Genomic DNA, 21,664 nt, shown 5'->3' with positions numbered 1-21,664 from the left:
ATATATATATATATATATATATATATATATATATATATATATATATATATATATATATATATATATATAAATGTGGCCTTTGTGAGCATACGGGATTTGATAAAAAAATGCACTTTTTAAAAATAGAGTACTTTGTGTTTGTCTGTGTGAGAGCATGCAAGTTTACTTGACTGTTGGGCTGCGTAACTGGCTTTAGGTTTTGAAAATGTGATCACAAATTAGACGTTTTGCATTTGTTTTTAATTTATCAAGACGTTGGTTTTCTTACTGCTAAAAATTATCATCTTGTAGGTTAAAATGATTGCAAACTGCAGCAGTATCAATGCATTAATCAAACACACTCATACAAAATTTCTGACATTTTTCCTGCCCCAATTTTTTATTTATGTATTATTTTATTTTATTATATTGCTTTATGTGAACAGATACAAATCATATAGTAGAGTGAATTCACTCACAATATCATTAACTTTTTCTCCGTCTTGGCTCCACTGACTTACTCCTATCATGTCACCAACTCCCACTGAAAATGAATGACGTTCGGTTGCTCGTTGCTACAAATCACTGTCAGTTTGAAAGCTCCTTAATAGATGGATGGTTGAACATGTGCACTTTGCAATGGGGATGAAGACACAATGGAGTGGAGATGAATTGCCTTGGGGAACATTTTATGCTATAACAAAAATGGGGTTGAAAGGAATAAGGAGGAAGTCATTTCTAGGCACTGATGAGAGTTCAGGGAAGACATTTAAAAATAGGCTGTAGTGTGCCCAAGGTAAGTGTGCAGGTAGAGTGCATTTAATTGCAGTATCTGCAGGCAAGAGGACATACGGAGCATGCGCTATTCATGGAACTGGGTTCGGTCCTCTTGGAGTGCTGTAATGGAAATATATGGCAGCAGAAATGAGGCACAACAAATCTTTCACATGCTACAATCTGCGAATCCCCTCTCACTGCACACTGGTCTATGCGTTCTTTCAGCATACAGTTGCGGTTTGCTGCAATCCGATAATTGCTGGGATGATGCCTCTCAATCACACTGTTTAAGTGTGTCGTTTTCAATGCCATGTGAACTCATTATTGGGTTAATGGAGCATATTTGTGCATGAAAGCGTTTGTGTATGTATGTCAGCAAGAGTGCATTATGTTTCCGGGAAAAAGTACATTAACCCAGTGTAGAAATGGGACATATGTGTCTATGTGGAAGGTTGCTACTTTTGGTTTGTGTGCATGAATGCACTGGTGCACATTTGTCAACCATATTTTAACACAATGAGAAAAATGTGTTTGTATAAAAGCTACCAAAAAAAATACTTGGAGAAAATGAAAGCTGGAATTTTAGGGTCCCTCTTAAAAAAAAAATATATATATACATATATATATATATATATATATAAGCACCACAAATTTCTCTCTGCACCAGTGCCACCATTTATTTCAGTAGTGTTAATTTGGCAAATCATTAATCCATCTGCAAAAATGTCAACAATTCTGTGTTTTTCTGTCAATATGGGGTGCTGTGTGTACATTAATGAGGAAAAAAAATTAACAAATGATTTTAGCAAATGGCTGCAATATAACAAAGAGTGAAACATTTAAGGGGGTCTGAATACATTCCGTACCCACTGTATATCTTTTTTTTTTTACAGACATTCACTCCTGAAGAAAATTAGTATTCCACTTTCATGTCAGCTTGCAGATATTGAGGAGAAGTGAGAAATTGCCACAGATTAATGATTTGGCAAATGAAAGCTAGTGAAATAAATGGTGACAGTGGTGCAGAAAGAAATTTGTGGTGCTTAGTGCAAAGTTAATAATAATATATAATTAACATTATTTTTAATAATGAATATTATAGTTGATAATAATATTAATAATATATATAACTTTTTTTTGTCATGAGCTGAATTTTATTCAGAAATTGTAAATGGTTGCTAACTTATTTTGAATAAAATGCAGAGACGGTGTAATGACCTGCAGAAACTATGACAACACTCAATATGTCAGCTGTAGGAATGAAAATCCCACTTTTCAGTTAAAACAGCCAGTCAGGTAATTGAGGCAATGCCTCGTTTCATTCATCAGTCGTGTGACTAACACGGAAACCCGGAGGGCAAAACATCCATAAAACAGCCCACAGGCCTGTCAGTTTCCCATCTGTTTCAATCCACATATATTTAAATCACATCTCATGAGAACAAAAACAAAGATATGTGAACAAACTGTGAAAAAAATTTTGGGCACTTGCGATCCATATACAGAACCTGCTGCAGTATTTGAATCAAACAACAGGACAATCTAAAAAGCTTAATGTGAAAAAACTCTTAACATGCCCTAATGCACGAAAGCAGTGATATTAAAAGATCAAATTCAGTACTCACCATATTAATGATGCATAGTATATACACAGGAAATATAAGCCCAGAATATGAACGCAACACGCTAAATTAAGCTTTTCTTCATAATAGTATTCTATGGAAAAAGCTTAATGTGCAATTAAGCGCATTGCATTCATTATCTTGCCTGTATCATCAACAAGGTTTATACCGTATTAGGTATTTTACTATCATTGTCTCAGTACATTCATACTTAGCACAAGGATGGAGAGAAAAAAAAACTATAATGGGGATTGTATGGGTTTTAATGGAACCTGTAATGGTCCCTGCGGGTCTCTACTGGTAATTTTTTTGCCCTCTATAGGTGTCTTATATGGCCCAAAATACACTAATGGGTTGCCGGGTCTTTGTAACAAGACAAACCAAAAGGCCAATCAAAAATAGCACAAAACAAGTCCATTGTTGTTATACCCAGTAGTAGCCCAGTTCCATAGGGCCAGGTAAACCTAACAGGTGATGGTTTGTAATGTCTGTGTTGTGCTAGGCAGTTTACGGATATTTACTCTATAGCAGGGGTGCCCAAACTCGGTCCTGGAGGGCCAGTGTCCTGCAGAGTTTAGCTCCAACCCCAATTAAACACACCTGAACCAGCTAATCAAGCTCTTATAGGCATACTAGAAACTTACCAGCAGGTGTGTTGAGGTAAGTTGGAGCTAAACTCTGCAGGACACCGGCGCTCCAGGACCGAGTTTGGGCACCCCTGCTCTACAGTATTGCAACATTAATTGCCAGCTATGGTATGCTAAGCTAGTAGGCTAAACCGCAGGCCATCTGGAAACAAAAAGAAGTCAAATGTTTAATTTATTAATTTTAGCTTCAGTAATAAAATGCTGGAAATGAGTTAGCATTTTAGCACTTCCTGAAGTCAATAGGTTTTTTTTTTTACTGGTTGTTGGTTAAACGTCTTAAATAATGTTTGTGGTTTGGACACGATCTAGACATTTTCATGTTTTATTCTACACCAGCAAAATGCATCCGTAAAACCCCCTTTTAATTTGTTTAAGTTTTTACTTGTCTTGAAAAAGCGGTTGATAACAAATGGGACTACAGAGTTTGTTGGGGACATTAAACATTACTTCTGATTGGCTTAAAAAAAAAAAAACATGTAAGAATCATAAACTTTTGTTGTCCTTAGAGCATATTTTCTGCAATAATCCAAACACCAGTGTAAAAATCCTATCCGAGGGAATCAGGGTGATGCTAACTTTCAGGTTGGCCCACAAAAATACATCATTACGGCGGCACTCAATATAACACGATATACAAATTGCAACTCAAAACGTGCTTTTTATATATTTTCATGATTATTTCACATTTTATGTTTATTTATTATTAATTATTTTTAATCAAACACTATATAAAATACACATAGAAATGTTTCTCAGCCCATGGAATCATTTGGGACAGGATTCTGTAGGATGATATCCCTTTACACGACATCTCCCCATGTTGATCCATTGATCATGACTCTTGTACGCTCCCTACTGTTGCAAACGGATGCCCTGTAGTGAACTTTATCTGTATCTCTCTCTCTCTCTCTCACCCAGCCTCCAGGCTTCCCACTCCCCATGGAGTTCCTTAAGCCCAGCATTCTGAGGATAAGTGATACGCTATCTAATTATATTCCTCATTTACAGCCTGATCCATGGGCTGATTCTTCTGAGCCACCAAACGCTGGCCATACCTCTACCAGTGGGGAATGATCTGAATGTATTTACCTTATGCCTGCAACTACACACACACACACACTCTAGTCTTTATAACACGCTATCGCGTGGATTATGATTTTGTAGTTGTAGTGTAGCATGCACATAGCACACGTGCATTAGCAGCAAGGTATCGCTGCAGCACTGGTGTCTAATAAAGGGGTGCGAAGTGTAACATTCCTCTCCACCAGCCTGATATTCCCTTCACTACAGCACTCCATCTGCCTCATGCTCATCTAGATGCTAATTTATTCTAATAATGACACCTCCGCATATGATTGGCAGATGCATGATTAGTGGATTGGGTTGAGTTTTGTGTGTGCGTGTGCATCTAAGTGCGGCTTTTGGCAGGGTTGGGGTTGGTAACCTGTTAAGCAGAGAAGTTACTCCAAATCTATCCTAGAGAAACGTTGTTTACCCTTTATATCAGCACATTGCTTGTTTTGCATAATTGTGGAAAAATAGAGTGAGCCGTAGCATAAGTCAAAGTTCAAGGGTCCACGGTTAAAATTGAACAGGAAGAGACACTCTGGAGGCACTTTTCTTTTCAAAATAACATTTCCCCGCCATTGGCACTCTTCAGATTGCAGCCTATAGAAATAGACTTGCAGTTGGCATGCCGAGTCTTATCTCCTCGGGAGACATGAGGCTGCCGTAAATCAGTTCTTTTCAAGATTGAAAATGAAGACCAGACCCTCACTCCCTCACCCTTAACACAACTCTTAAATAGACCACCCCACAGGAGACTCCTTTAAGAGTCTGTCCATTCAAAGCCAATACAATACTGCTCTTTCCTTTTAAAGCCACATTTCTAATATGCTACTGCAAGGCCTTAGAACTGCACACTTGATTGGCAGATCCTACAGATAAGATCTTTAGCTTGATCGGTTAAAGTTTTACACCGCTCTCCAAGCGTGGGCCAGCAGGATTTGTCGATCTTGGAACTGGTAATGTGTATGTCAGCCTTGGTTCGTGCTTCTGTAGTCCTCCAGGGCAAAATTGAACGGTTATGCAGAAACTCTGAATTTTATTCACACACCAACAGACCAACTGTCTGAATGAGGGTCATTAACTTATGCAACGGATTCACAAATGTCAAGGCAGCTTGACCGACACAACTGACTTCCTGCGCGCAGAAAGTGGGTGGTAAATAGAAAGTGATGTTTTAAAGGGGTCATATGATGTTACTAAAAAGAACATTATTTTGTGTTATTGGTGTAATGAAATGTGTTTATGCGGTTTAAGGTTAAAAAAACACATTATTTTCCACATACTGTACATTATTGTTTCTCCTCTATGCCCTGCCTTTCTGAAACGTGTCGATTTTTACAAAGCTCATCGGTCTGAAAAGCGAGGTGTGCTCTGATTGGCCAGCTATCCAGTGCGTTGTGATAGGCCGAATACCTCAAGCGTGTGACGGAAATGTTACGCCCCTTACCATATTGTGATGCCGTGTCAGGCCAGAGCGACGAGACAAAAACATTAAAACCCATTATAAACGAGGCATTTGTTGCATCCAGTGGGGACATAATTACGGATTATAATGATTTATACTGTCTTTTGACGCGTGGCGTTGCATCGCGTAAACATAAAACCATGTCTGCATTTGTGATCAGAGAAATGACAAACAACAAGTGCTACTCTACACTGCTCAAAACTCGCGTTTGAATCGTCAGTGGCAAATTCTTTAAATATAAAAAATGTACTTACAGTCTGTGAGTCAGAACAGCCGGCATTGTAGTCTACTCTCCCAGGATCAGGATACAGTCCTCCATAAAATGCACTGCACACATCTGGATACTTGGGTTAAACTAAATATTTGGGTAAAACAGTGTTGTAAATACAACTTAACAACTGATTTCTAGTCGTGTCCTCTTTTGGAAGGCCAAACAAAGTAGTTTCGCTTTCACAACGAAACACACGGCGGGCTAGAGTGAGTGGAGGTCGGCTTGAGTGAGCGGAGGCGGGCGGGCTTGAGAACGGTGCGTCCGGCGGGCTTGTGACGACCACATGTGACGACCCCGGGCTGGACTCCGCTTCATCCACGGTGAAAGCCGATCCGGCAATCCACAGTGCAAAGTTAATGTATTTCCTCAGCGACCAGCACGGATCAGCTCCAGGCATGACGAAACTGATATCGTCCTCTTTTGGAAGCCCAAACAAAGTAGTTTCGCTTTCACAATGAAACACGCAGCGTCTTCCCGACATGACGGTGGTGGCAACAACAATGCTACAGCGAGAATAAAAGATTGCTTGAACATTTGGGCGGCGTTATGCAAATCTTCCCACATCGCGACGTAGACATGTGGGGGCGTGTTAGAACGAGCCGTTTTAGATAGGCATGGCTGACACTTAACTTTTATAAAGAATATCTCTTTGGATTTGAGACTTTAATCTTTGCAAATTTACAGATCTTCTTTATGCACCAAGAGCTTGTAACACTCCAAAGAGAAAGGCAAAATTGAAATCGCATCATATGACCCCTTTAAAAAGTATGTACATTTTCTACTGAATGAAGATCGAGTGATGAAGAAGAGTGTTATAGCATGGCACACATCCAGACTCAGACTTAGTTTCAGCATTTTAAAGAGCCAATTCAAGTGTCTGGTGTGATGCAGTCTCAGTAAAACATACCAGATTGCTGTAGTCTGTCGCATCTTCCACAACCAAGACCAAAGATTGGGAACTGCATACTGTACATATTAATCTCTGCAACAATAAAATGTGCAACGCTTTGTTTTACTACCTTATACGTGATATCAAATTAATTTAACTTACACTAGAAAGCATTCTTCGGAATCGCATGTTTTTGGGGCATGTACATTCCTGAACATGATGAACGCTTAGCCTGATTTCTCAAAAAATTGAAAACTTTTCCTGCATTTTGTTTGTTAATTTACTTGACAACAGGCGTTTGGGGACCTGAAAATGCAAACTTTTGAAAATGGGTTTCAAAGTGCAAGTTTTTGAAGACAGTACTGTTGTATCCGTGTGTATTAGATCTGGGACAGTTTTGCAAGTTGCCAAGACCAAATGTGGGTACTGGGACAGGCCCATAGTGTTCCTATAGCTCAAACAGTACAGCATGGCATTAGCAATGACAATTTTGTGGGTTCGAATCCCAGGGAATTTGTGATTTGATAAAAATGCATCCATTGAACGCAATCTAAGTCTGTCAAATGAATATATGCAAATTTGCATAATTTATTCAGCAAATAGACAATGCTGTTAGAAGGTAATTTCCATTCAGTGCAACTTCACGAAATTCTCATGTCTCTACCTCTACAGTGTTGTCTTGTACTTCTGGAACTGCATGACAATACGGAAAATATGCATGCATATGTGATATGAATCATTAGATGGAATATAATGTTACCATAAAATATTAGCAAACATTCTGATGTTTATATAAATTGATTTAACCTAAAATGCTGGCTAGAATGCCTATTGTAACAAAGCAACACTTAATCGTCTCTCGTTTCGAAAAGAGATTCCTATGACTCTCTCTGGCAAACAGGAATCACACAGTGTTAGAGCACAGTTTTTGAGTATGTGACGAGTAACTACTGTATGTGCATCTGTTCTCCCCTCAGGACCTCCGACCATCTCCAGCACACAGACCCATCAGGCTCCACATGGGGAAAAGGGACAGATCAAATGTTTCATCCGTAGCACGCCACCCCCAGACCGCATTGTGAGTTACTCAGCTCTCTCCTTCCAGTGACTCAGCTCAGACAGGACTGCAGCTATTGAGTGGGTGGTTGCTGTTGTCACATGGCTCGTGTGACTCCATTAGACTCAGTAAACACAGTCCGAAAATGCATAACACACTCATGAGTTACGATCTGTTTAATAAATTAAATTGCATCTGAAATAATTTGTTTCCTCTATATGAGTGAACGGGTATTAGACATGGCAGGCTTACAGCCCTAATTTCTCATTTAATGCATGCTTATGCCCTGTTACCACAGATCCAATTAGGATTTACCACTCTTAGATGAACTGTCTCCTCTCCGGGCCAATTTTTGATTCATTACTCACACTGTGCGTGTATGTGTGTGTTTGTGGCTGTGCGCATGGAAGTGCATAGGTAATCTCTGTGCGATGTTTACCCATGTGGCTTTGCTTTTATCGCTATGCTATTTCTAAATGTCAGTTGAATGGGAAAGACTGCTCCTGTGGTCCGGAACAACCAGTAATAACTTTGGAAGTGTGTAATAACGCCCATAAAGCAGTTGAAAACAAACACGGGTCTCTCTTTCCTTCTGAAAAGACAAGCTTGCACCAGCAAGCTGATTCAGAATAGTTTATGATGGTTAGTGTTTGTCTAAATGGTAGAGACATGCCATTTACCAGGAAAATGTGCTGGTTGTAAAGCTGGAAAGGAGGTTTTGCTGGTGAAGCCAGCCTGCTGGTAACCAGAATGTATTTATGTATGTATGCATAAATGACTAAATTCTGCTAAATGACTAATGTACATATGTATGTATGTATGTATGTATGTATGTGTTTATTTATTTTTATTTATTTATTATTTTATTTATTTGTATATATTTTTTATTTGTTATGTATTTTTATTTTTTACTTTTTTAATAAATCTGCAAAAATGTCAACAATTCTGTGTTTTTCTGTCAATATGGGGTGCTGTGTGTACATTAATGAGGAAAAAAAATTAACAAATGATTTTAGCAAATGGCTGCAATATAACAAAGAGTGAAAAATTTAAGGGGGTCTGAATACTTTCCGTACCCACTGTATATAGAAAATGCCTTGAATACGTTTATTTTTGTATGATGCAACAGACTAGCATCCAAAACAACTTATGCTGATCTTTTCAATATGGTTTCTCCGTTCTTCATCAGGCCTGGTCCTGGAAGGAGACCGTCCTGGAGTCAGGGACGTCAGGTCGCTACACGGTGGAGACAGTAAGCACAGAGGACGGAGTGCTGTCCACCTTGACCATGAGTAACATCGTACCCGCCGACTTCCAGACCATCTACAACTGCACTGCCTGGAACAGCTTTGGCTCCGATACAGAGATCATTCGCCTCAAGGAACAAGGTGGGAGCCAAGGTTCGCCAGGATTCGCCTTAGTTTCTTTAAAACATGCCTGTGGTAGAGTAGTGATGCAGTGTTTAATAGCCATAGTTTCTGAAAACACTGGAATAGAGTAGAATCTTAAAAAAAACATTTGATATTTTCTCCATTACTTTCCATTTATCAAATTAGCAAGTCTCCTTTTAATACATTTTAATGTATTTATATACTAGATTTAAAGGGGTCATATGATGCTGCTAAAAATAACATTATTTGGTGTAATGGAATGTGTTTATGCGGTTTAAGGTTCAAAAAACACGTTATTTTCCACATACTGTACATTATTGTTTCTCTATGCCCCGCCTTTCTGAAACACGTCAATTTTTACAAAGCTCATTGGTATGAAAAAGCGAGGTGTGCTCTGATTGGCCAGCTATCCAGTGCGTTGTGATTGGCCGAATTCCTCAAGCGTGTGACGGAAATGTTACGTCCCTTACCATATTGTGATGCCTGTCAAAGTAGTTTCGCTTTCACAATGAAGCACACAGCGTCTTCACGACATGATGGCAGCAACAACAATACTACAGCGAGAATAAAAGTTACGCCTTCTTTCTTTGCGTGAACATTTGAGCGGTGTTATGCAAACTTACCACATTGTGACGTAGACATGTGGGGGCGTGTTAGAACGAGCCGTTTTAGGTAGGCGTGGTTGACTCTTAACTTTTATAAAGAATATATCTTTGGATTTGAGACTTTAGTCTTTGCAACTTTACAGATCTTCTTTATGCACCAAGAGCTTGTAACACTCCAAAGAGAAAGGAAAAATTGAAATCGTATCACCTTTAATTCACAAATAACTGACAGTCACAACCTACATGTGGTTTTCAATTAAAATAATCAGTAATAAACTTCTGCATTAGTACATTGTCACACCATGTGTCGCACACATTCAACCACTGACAATAACACGGTTCTTGGCTGAATTTAAGTGGATCATTGAATCAGTGAGTTGCTGACTTAAGAACAGTCTGATTCTCTAATGAATCGTTCAGTGTTCATCATCAGGTTCACTGGAAAGAATCAGCTTTTATCTTCTTTTCTTTAAAACATGCCTGTGATAGCGTAGTGATGCGGTGTTTCATTACCATGGTTTTTAAAAAGCACTGGAATAGAGCAGAATCTGAGTTTTTTTTTTTCATCATTACTTTCCATTTATCACTTTGTACATTATGAATCACTTTACACAAGATTAGCTAGTCACATGTAAATCATATTAATCTCTTTTAATGTATTTATACCAATTTTAGATTACAAATTGTATTTCTTGCCAAATGATTATTTCAGAGCAACACACTAATTGCACGTATATAACTGCAACTTTAATAAATCATATAAATCTGTTAACAGCACTTAGCACTATTTAATTTGCAGCCTTGTTACAGTGATTTTTTTTTTTCTCGTGCATTTCTTGAAATCTATTTTCCCAGTGCTTTCATAGTTTGGATTTGTTTACATGCAATACATTTTTAGTCCTGTTTTGACTGACGTTAGTGGTTCTTTAATGGATTTGTTCCCCAAAAAATTAGAATTTGGTCATCATTTTCACTAATTTCAAACCCTAATGATTAAAGATTGTACATAATGCGTTGGTTGTTCTTTTCTATTTAATTACAATAAATGGGGGCTAAAGCTTTTAAGCTTAAAAAATAAGTATCATAAATACAACTCTTCTCGGGTGACTATATATCCTCTTTTTCCCAGTTGGGGTTTCTAAATTGTCTTAAATGTCTGGGTTTTGGCTTTGTTTTCCTATTGTTGTCGTACTTGCTGAAGGAAAAGACTGAAAAGTACTTTGACCAATAGCATTCAAGCATTGTACATAATCGACCAATTGTGGCACTGAGAAGGCGGGATCTACAAAGAATGATCAAAACCATGCAAATACGCAAGTACATGTAATGCATGAGTCCTGTTAAGAGCACGTCAATAATAAAACAAAGCCATAACCTGGGCATTTTAGCCAATATAGAAATCCTAGCCGGGAAAAAGAGGACATAAGGCTACCCTAGACTTTTCTGAAGTCTTTTAAATCCATACAGTATCATTGTGTGACAAAAACATTTTTGGAAAAACTATTCCTTTAAAACATATATCCCCAGGTTTATAAGAACAGCAAACAATAATTCAGACATTAAACAGGCATACACTGTGAGTACGCAGAGCTCGTAATGCTTAGTTTATACAGGGAGCCAGTAATTAACTTTGTGTAGGTATAGCTTTTTGTCTGCCTCAGCCTCTCGTTATCGTTTGGCTGTAAAATCTGGGCTCCATCTTTTGGTTTAAACATACCAACAAGAGCACAAATAAAACAGTTGGGTTGGCTCTAATTAATCTAAAGCCATGTCTTTGCAAAACACTATTAGGTTTTTATAAAAGTCCTATTAGAATCCGTAAATGATCCAAGGTGAACGATAACAACCCATGCAGTGTTCAGTTTATGCACACGCAAGACATGTGTCATGCACTGAATGTATGTGATAATTGGCATAGCTGCAAATTGTCAGATTAAAGTGAAGGTACCTGAGTTTTCGCTAGAAGGTGATGGTGGTGTTAATTGCCTGTAGAAGTTCTTTTGAATAGATGCCTTGAAGGTGCGAATGTCTCTTCGACATGGCATTTGACATTCCTATTTGTTCCATGCTAGTGCGAATCTGGAAATATGTTCAGGAGTGAACGGTGGCGTCTGTGTTTGAGCGCTTATTTACTGGATTTACCCGTCCTGTCCATGCTGTGTTATTGTAGAAGGCTCTGTTTTGTTTTCCAACAGATTCCCTCCCTGTTGCTGTGATCATCGGCGTGGCAGTTGGCGCTTTCGTTGCTTTCATCGTCCTCATGGGAACCATTGGCGCGTTCTGCTGTACGCGCTCTCAGAGAAGTATGTACCTCTCAGCCCATCGTGTTCCTGCATGTCCATCACCAGAGAACGCTAAGTGCTCCTCAGTCAGACAAAGAGCAGGGTGTTAGGGTGTTCATGTCACTTAACAGAAACCAGGCCTTTATTTCTATATCTTATTTTTCGTCGAGTGTTTGTGTAGGGTTGGGCGGCATGATGGCATAGAGCAGAAAGTAGTCTGTGATGCTGATGAAACTGTTGTTTAAAAATCCTACAGTAGAAAACTCTAGCTGTTTTCCAATATAGACAACGTGTTGGGGTATTTTGCTTTGGTGCTCCTTGTGTTTCTAACTAATTCTAGCTAATTTAGAATTACCATACATTCACTTTTTCCCAGATATGCCCTGGCTGGGATTTCTAAATTGCCGCTTTGTTTTCCTATTGTTAGGTAATGACTGAAAAGTAGCTTGACCAATAGCGTGCAGGCATTTTACATAATCGACCAATCGTGGCATGTGAGAAGGTGGGATCTACAGAGAACAATCAAAACAATGCAAATGCGATAGTACGTATAATGTATGAGAAAGTCAATCGGAAAACAAAGCAAAAACCCAGACATTTTAGGTAATTTACACATGTCCGTATATGGTCACCCAAAGCTAATTGGTTAGGTTTAACTGTTGCTTACAGTGATTTACAGTAGAAACATTGCAACTTGTTTCTCTAATTGAATTAATTAACTGAACAGGTGAGCACATGTATATGAATTAGCTATTTTACATTAGCGTGGCTTATTCAGTTATACTTTTATATATACTTTATGAGTGTTTTGTTATTAACAGCTGCATGTTAGTGCCACCTTAAAAAAATCCTAAAATTAAGTTATAAAATTAGGAGTCATACTATTGCATTAATAAAATAGAACATAATATAACAAATGTTTTACTTGACTTTATTCCCATAATTTTGACCTTGTTGTTAAAACATTACCATTGCATTAATGAACTGTTTTGTTTTTATTCTCAAATTTGTCTCTTTTTTTTTCAATGTTACAGTAAAAATCTGATTTTTTTTTTTTTTTACATTTTTGTTCACTAATGATACTATGATATAAAGCTTTTGTCATGCCGCCCACCCTTATCTCTGTTATTTGTCTTCATTTTACCACGACCATCCTCTGTCATGATCAAAAGAGAAAACAGCTCATCCATGTACAGGTTAGAGTCAGACAGCGAACAATGAGCATGTAGTTTCTGATTGTTGGTGGCATTGGGTTGAGCATGTTGTTGTTGTTGTATGCCACAGAAGACGCTCACCTGGTTATGCCTACACTGCCCACCTCCATCTGTGCTCAGCAGAGAGAACTTGCAAGCAAAATTAAGACAGAAAGTAAGACCTGTTACCTGACCGTCACCAATTGTCTGTAAACATTGTTCTTCAATGCGTCAACATGAGCTGTGTGATTCTGATGTATCTAATGGTTCCTCTAGGGTTTCCTCTTATCTTAGTTCTGTGGTTTTATGCTGCCTTCAAGTCCTCCTGGGAAGTTTATACTCAAAGTCTTGGATGTTTGGATGTTGTCATTTTAATGGTACACGATTTTAGTTGGAATAAAATGGACAAATTCATATCAATTTAATTTTAATTTATCTCTATTTAATTAACTTGCTGACAAAGTCAGGAAACAATTTTTGAAGAACAAGGTGTGTGTTATGCTTAAGCTAAGTATTTTAATATTTGCATTGTACCACAGTAGTTTATTTTTAAATGTTTAAATGTTCCCCCTTCACCCAAGCTTTTTGGGATTATTTATTTATTTATTTTCTTTCATTGATTTTTCCCATGCGTTTTTATGGTTCATACATTATGATACATTGAGTATATGGAGCTCATACTTGAGCAGAAAAAAAAACTAAATTTTATTCAAAGGCCCAAGCTCTCTAAAAATATGCAGTTTGCTGCAGATGCTGATATTTACAGTATATGGCCAAAAAGTAAGATGAAATGCTGATAGCTTGTAATGTAAACATATGAGATCGTTATAACAGTATAACAGATAATAAAATGCATATACATATTAGTTGTCACTCTATATCTCTCAATAACATGTCTGAGTAAGATGATTTAAATGAGATGAACCATAAACATTCCACAAAAAACCTGATGGATAATATTTAATACATTTCAGCATGAAAAAAAATGTTTTTTATGTATATATATATACATATATATGTTACCCACAGAAAAGTTGGGACTTGTGTATGTGTGTGCTAATCTCATAAATTCGCAAATTTCGACATGACTTGAAGGCAGCATTCGTTTCATGGATTAAAGCAAAGTGAAGTGGCATGGAGTAGATTGCATTTTTCGTAATATTTCACATCAAGTGCATTACATTTAATGACACTGGAGTAACACTTGTCACTTTCCTCTCAGACCTCAAAGGCGTGGTATCAGCCAAGAACGACATCCGCGTGGAAATTGTACACAAAGATCACAACGCAGCCCGAGAAAACGAGGATCACTCCGCCATGAAACAGCTCATGGTGAGTCACGTTCTGAAGAAAGAAAACAGTAAACATCCCGCTCGCCATTACCCCATCGGCACCCCCAACAAACTAGCTCATTATACTAGTCCCTGTCACATCCGTAGCTAATGAATGCTAATCATTGAGTCACGTTTCTGAAGGAAGAAAACAGTAAACATCCCACTTGCCATTACCTTACCCGCACCCCCAAATCAACAAGCTAGCTCATTATGCTAGTCCCTGTCACATCCGTAGCTAATGAATGCTAATCATCCCCACCCCAACACTAATAGCGCATATCTCCCTAGCCACTGCTAACGTCAAACCCATGAATAATGCAGCATAAGTGTGAGAACCCCCCTGGCCTGCATGCCTATATTTAGCCCCCAGTCTGCATTTCCTGGGAGGACATGGGCATAGATGTAACCATAGAGATGCAAGTGATCAAGTGGTCCTTTTCTCCTGGAACCCTTGGTGAACTTCTGTCAAAACACATGCTGCCACGATCTCTGGAAATTTCACTCTTTGTCAAACAAGCCTCCGAGGCCCAGAATCAGAGTTCTGTTTGGACTTAATATGTAAAACACACTTTAGACTTTAGACAACAAGTGAGAGAATACCTCACAAAGATGGTGTTGTATTGCATATTTTTGCTAATTATTTGAAGATTATTCACAGGAAATCGCCCCAGTTGAAGTAGCTTTCCTTTTGGAATATCTCATGAAAAAGCGCACATAGTGAGAGTAACCAAGAATGTAATGTGTGAACGGATCTGATGTTTGCCACAGATTGAACGGGGAGAGTTTCAGCAGGAGTCCGTTCTGAAGCAACTTGAGGTACTTCAGGAAGAGGAGAAAGAGTATCAGCACATCAAGGTATGTCTCAATGGGATTTGAAGGAAGTGGTGCGAGAAAGAGAGAGGTTGTTAAATGACACCACACTAAAACTTCTTCAATGTTATTTTTATAGGGCTGCCAATCGATTAAATCTAATAATGATTTAAGTCATATTTTTGCTGTCGTTAACATGTTAGCACATCATTTCTGGTAACACTTTATTTTGAGTTCACTATAGACATTCTACTAACATTAAGTAACTTTGCAACTACATGTCAACTAGCACTCAGAGTATTAGTTACTGTCTGCGTAATATCTGATAACACTTTATTTTGATGGTCCCCAACAGACATACTATAAGTAACTGACATAAGTACATGTCAACTTAAGGCCAAGGTATTGTGACTCAAAGTCCATCACCAGACTGAGTATGTGCACCATCCAATATTTTGTAACTGCACATATTTTGTAATAGGGCTGCACGATTAATCGAGTGCGATGTTCATGCGTATCTTGTCAGTAAAGCCGGTTCTCTGATTAGAAGTAAAACTCCAGCACGTGCTTTCAGATGGAGCAGCATTTACTACTCAGAGCCATAGTTCACTGACAAGATACGCAAAATCGCGTTCATAATCGCAGATGATTTAATCGTGCAATTATGAAATCGAAGAAATCGTTCTGCGATCATGAAAGCTGTTTGCGTAGCTTGTCAGTAAACTACGGCTCTGTGTGGTAAATGCTGCTCCATCTGAAAGCACGTGAAAATACCACATTTAATAACATGTTTTTACTCCAAACTCACTTCATAACGTCAGTCGAGTGTTTGAAATAAATCCCTCTGTGAGATAAGGTGGCTTCTTACACACAATAAGGCATGCAACATATTTCATAGTATTCTAAGCAGTGATAAAGGCTATGTTGATTAGGATTGCATTATTATATACTTTATTATAATAAAAATTATAATAAGAATAACTCAGATAAACCATATATTGCCGTAGTCGTGTGTTTATTAGTCACGTTGAATTAATGAAAGCAGTTAAATCTTGTTTATTCAGCAACCGCTATAGGCATTTCCTGGGTTTCTTCTGCGAGGCGTATTTGGAGTTTCCTCGCGAGAGCACCCTCTGGCCTTCGGATGGAGATTTACTGCTGATCACAGAACCGTGCTTCACTGAAAGATACGCGTGACAATGGCAGCTTCTGCCTAATCGCGATTTATCGCCTTTGTGATTTAATTTTGATTAATCGTGCAGTCCTACTTTGTAACAGTCATAACGTCTGGAGAAAAATAGTGCAGACACAAAGATGAAGCTTTCTAGAGCGCTTGCATAGACCACCTGTATTAACGGACACCTCAAATGGACTATACTTTGAAAGGCTATGTGTACGACTGAAAGTGGACATAAGAGATGGATTAAAACACCAGGTGTAAATGGGAATGTGTCTCCTTCATCTACTATGTACCGATCAACCAAAATGCATCTTAATACCAGGTGCAAACAGGGTTGTAGTTGCAAATAATGAGTTAGTTGACATGTAGTTACTTAGAGTTAGTAGAAACCTAATTTAACTTAAAGAGTAGCCTAATTTCCTCACAAAACAATATGAGTGTAATGAGTTGACTTCAGAAGTTTGTTTAGATTACAGTTACACTCTTAAAAAAGTAATGGTTTATTATTGGCATCTATGATTCCATAAAGAACTTTTAACATCCATGGAACATTTCTGTTACACAAAAAGTCCTTTATGGTGGAAAGAGATTCTTCAGATTTGTTTAAATATTCTTCACACTAAGAAAAACAAAATGGTTCTTTTAAGATTTGTTCACTAGTTCTTTGGGAAACCAAAAATGGTTTGCTGCAAAAACGAGTGTATTTCTTAGAAGATGTATATTTACATTTTTGTTCAGCCCAAACCCTTTTTATTCAAGAATTAAAGCCTCATTAGCAATTATAATTACCCTTTACATATTTGCACTGATCATTGAGTATTTTAAGTGTTCAGGTACTAATTTAGCTCATTTTAGTGTAAGCTGAAAGAATAACTATCGTGATTATAGTTTGATTAACATATGATCCCACTGTTAAGCAGTTTCAATTCTTGACAGAAGCTGCATAGCCATTATTCTCTTGTTTGTATTTATCTCAGTGTGCAAACACGGTATTCTTGAAGTCTGTTTCATGGCCCGCCCAACCTGCTCCCTGCGGGATTGATTCCCTCCCTACATGTAGATGAGTTTGTAAAATGTGCAGTGTGAACAGGGACAGCTCCATACAGATACGTAGTGCACACAATCCCTGTCGCCTGATAAAACCTGCCTGACAATGCTTTCTCGCATTGTCATAGAGAAGTCACCTAACGGTGATTATCGCCTCTCCCCCGCGGGATGTGGCCTGCGCATCTGCTCAAAATGGCATTCACGTCCACATTGTGGGACCTGTTTTGCTTCTTAGCAACCGTGCTGATATAACACCACGACAACGACAGCAGCCATGGAATCAAGTTCCTTCGCTTTGATTATTTCTTTCTGTGATGGATTTAAAAAGCCATGATATTGAAGTCCAATTAAAGCTGAAAAGTGCAGACTAACAACAACATTGTGTTTCAAGGTTCTGCTTAATTAGCCTATAATGATATTTTAGAAATTACTGCTAAGGATTGTCACTTTGTCTCTTACCTTTGTTTTATGTTTGCATGTTTCTTGCCTTTATTAATGTTTCGAAACAGAAGTAATGGCAGTGCAGAAAGAAAAGGAATAGTCTGCATTGCATAGCTGAGTTATTGCAAATTATCTAAGATAATTTTAAATAATTTTAGCCAAGATTACATGTGAATAACACAGAAGTATTCAATTAGAATGAGATAAAATCACAAAATACGTCTTTGCAATACAAATTAAGCTAACCTCCTCATGGTCATCCAGTCCTGTCTAAATAGGTAGGAGTGCAATTGTATTAAGACTTTTTGATTGTTTGACAGCAAAACAAGTACCATTGAGATTCCAAAAGCTGACATACTGTAGAGCCTTCAAAAGTGTCAGATACTGTTTGTTTGAGTATAAGAGCTTCGAAATGCATCATAACAGACTTAAGGAGCGTTCACACTGACAGTGACTGAATTGCAGGAGGTTACCAACTCTTTGTGCATTTGGTGTCTAGTAGTCAATCCCATTCAACTGTATGCATCTATGCATGGCAGCAGATCCCTGCATGTACTCCAACTGGAAGACGCTGCATTGCTTTGATGTTTATTTGCCTAATGGTGAGCCCCTCACCAATGATTCAGATATTGGCAACTCTTTAAAATTAATTGCTTCAGGGGCCAGTTGCATAAAATTAAGCAAGTCTTAAAAGTTAGACATCTATTTTTAATCCTGCAAGACTGGTCATAACTTTTTAAAACCAGTTACATAAAAACGTAGATTGGTCTAATTTGAATCCGAAAAGTAAGACTGATTACCATTTGGTTGACTGCTAGGTAGTCAAACTAGTTCTTGCAAGTTTATGCAACTGCCCTCTGGTATCAGTTCGCTGTCAGTGTGAAATACCTTTTACCACCATTTTTTTGTCATTATACTAGTGTATATGCTCATTGGCATTGATTGTTAATGCATTGCTTCTCAAAGGACCCCACTAATGGATACTACAGTGTGAACACCTTTAAGGAGCACCATGGCACCCCAACCACGCTGGCCGGGAACCAGACCACAGAGCTCCGCCGAGACCCTGCCACAGCCACCACCGGCAAGCAGCGGGTTCCCACAGGAATGTCTTTCACCAACATCTACTCTACCTTGGGTGCTGGACCCAACCGCCTGTACGACTACAGCCAGCGGTTCGTGCTGGGCATGGGCAGCAGTTCCATCGAGCTTTGCGAGCGAGAATTCCAGCGAGGATCGTTGAGTGATTCCAGCTCTTTCCTGGACACACAGTGCGACAGCAGCGTCAGCAGTTACAGCAAGCAGGATGGTTATGTGCAGTTCGACAAGGACAGCAAGGCCTCAGCCTCGGCCTCTTCCTCGTCCCATTACTCTCAGTCATCGTCCCAGAACTCAGACCTCACACGGCCACTGCAGAAACGCATGCAGACCCACGTCTGACTGCAGGAGATGGACAGAGGAATCCAGCGCTAGCATTGGCCAAAGGGGATTGAATCCCCCCAACCCCACAGATGCGAATCAGGAACAAGTTCAAGCACATCTAGCACACCAGTTTCATTTGATCCTCCACTTCTTTTGCTTTGAACATTTATTTGATATCTGTGAATTTCCTAATTTGTCCAGATCTTATTTACAGCTCTGAAAAGCCTTACTGGTTTCAGAACCTTGTCTTGACCCTTCCGAATGCCCTAAATATCTGGGCCAAAAACGTCCTCCAAACAACAGTGTGCCACAGTGATGTCACATGCCAATGGAGAAAGACACAAGACCCTGAACAAATCTAGTGTCCTAGATGCCGTTCCAGTAACTTTGGAACAGCTCTGAATGAATGACTTCCTCGAAGAAAGCATAGCAACAATGCTCAAATGAACTCTTCGAAGAGAGTTCTGTGGTCCATTCACTAGAGGACAATGCTCTGTTGCTCCTGTACATTAAAGCACAACTGTCAAAGCTGTATGTAAGATTTCTCAATGCCTCTACCACAGCTAGCTAAACAAATTAAAAAAATATAAAAGGACAAAAAAAAAAGAAATAGATCAATGTATGAACTGAATTAACAACTAAAGTCAGTCAGAATTCTTGGATTCTGACCCTTCTGACAAAGGTTTGTCTGACATACAAATATGAGATGTGGCTCTGAGCTGTCACTTTACCATTCAGAGAGAAGATATATTTGTGTACTTTGTTGTTCTTTCTTTCTGAGCATTCTTTATTTTCAGTGTTTTAACAACATGGTTTTAAAAAGTGTGTTGGACTTGCACTGGGAACTAGAAGGATGATGTAATCTCGTCTGGTTATGTGGTTATGAGAGGAGAGAAGAGTCTTTCTCTTTTTTTTTAAATACTATTATTTCCGAAAATGGTTGCTTTGGGTTGATGTGAATCATGTGCCAATGATGGGAACAATGATGTTTGGATTTCAAAAAGATGTACTATATCCTGTGTCCTGCTGTGTGAAGTTGAATTATAACACTTAAACATCTTCCTTTTGATTCATATAAATCATCTGGGCTTGTTACACGTCTTGCAGAACACAAATTTAGTTTATGTGGTTTGAATATGTCTACTGTTCATGTGGCTGCCATTGGACTGTACAGCATTGAGTACTCTCACTGTTATAAGTGAGCAATTTATGTACATGTTTTTTGAATGGAGTATGGGTGTTCATGCTTAATGTAAATGTATGTTGTTTTGTTTTTCCCTTTTTCAACGTTTTAGTTTACAGTACTGAAATTGCAACTTGCGGCACTACTGATAACTCAAGCACTTCTACACTCGACACCTGTAAAGTAAAATCACTCTTAGACTCAAATCAGTGTACTGAAATCAAGCTAACGCAATTGAGCTAGCATTGCAAACTATGTATGATGTGCAGAAAGACACAAACTACTCAAAAGCCAATGCAGTGGTGTATGAAAAGCTGGAAACAAGAGACATTCGGACAATTAAAGTGACAAAACCATATTTCCAGCTGTTCTGAAAGCATAACTCTTCCAGGGCTCTTCACAAGAGACTTTCACTTAAGCTACAGTGCCAATGATGTTGACCCACTTGCTTTGCCAAAAGAAATGGATGCATTTGATTGATTAGATTATCTGCTCTATTTCCCAATTCATTAAGCTTTTTGGTTATTGCTATTCTGGGGAGAAATGTTCAGACTGCCAAAAAAAAATCAAAATGATGGCAGCATGCTTCAAGTGCTAGACAAGAGTACAGCCATTATCTATGTGGTGTTATATTAAGTGGCATAATTGTATGAAATTGCCAATGACCCCTTATAACAAGGTTCAGGCTTATCCCATTATGAGTACCAACTGTGCTTGCATCCGGTGATACCGACACCTTTTTCACTGCCAAAGTTTTCCTAGGTTATATGGCACTCTGAATCTACATTTAGTTGACTAACCCCTCCAGTCCTGACCTATGATTGGAGAAACAGATTGGACGTAAAAGCTATCAGTGTGTTTTGCTTATCAAAGCTTCGAACACTTCACTCTTTTATCTCCTCTTCAAGTTATCTCCCATTCCTCCTCACTCATAAAGATAAATATGACCAGAGGCAATCCCTCACATAAACAAGCATGGGGAACTGCGGCGTCTCGCACTT

General features: G+C 38.6%; 1 protein-coding gene across 1 annotated transcript in view; it reads left to right on the top strand.

Annotated features, from left to right (window-relative positions):
- Nucleotides 1–20,296, top strand: part of LOC107568675 (kin of IRRE-like protein 3) — a 46,922-nt gene extending 26,626 nt beyond the window's left edge. Inside the window, exons 8-15 of the mRNA XM_016254655.1 lie at nt 7,696–7,796; nt 8,965–9,163; nt 11,967–12,074; nt 13,226–13,249; nt 13,338–13,421; nt 14,469–14,578; nt 15,349–15,435; nt 19,025–20,296. Coding sequence (XP_016110141.1) covers nt 7,696–7,796; nt 8,965–9,163; nt 11,967–12,074; nt 13,226–13,249; nt 13,338–13,421; nt 14,469–14,578; nt 15,349–15,435; nt 19,025–19,498 — 1,187 coding nt within the window. The 3' untranslated portion in view covers nt 19,499–20,296. The remainder of the gene's footprint in view (nt 1–7,695; nt 7,797–8,964; nt 9,164–11,966; nt 12,075–13,225; nt 13,250–13,337; nt 13,422–14,468; nt 14,579–15,348; nt 15,436–19,024) is intronic.
- Nucleotides 20,297–21,664: the final 1,368 nt, after the last annotated feature.

This window comes from Sinocyclocheilus grahami, unplaced genomic scaffold, assembly GCF_001515645.1.
Source record: "Sinocyclocheilus grahami isolate Dianchi unplaced genomic scaffold, SAMN03320097.WGS_v1.1 scaffold1271.1, whole genome shotgun sequence".
NCBI classification, from domain to species: Eukaryota; Metazoa; Chordata; class Actinopteri; order Cypriniformes; family Cyprinidae; genus Sinocyclocheilus; species Sinocyclocheilus grahami.
The sequence above is the reverse complement of the archived record's forward strand: the minus strand, read 5'-3'. Positions and strand labels throughout refer to the sequence as shown.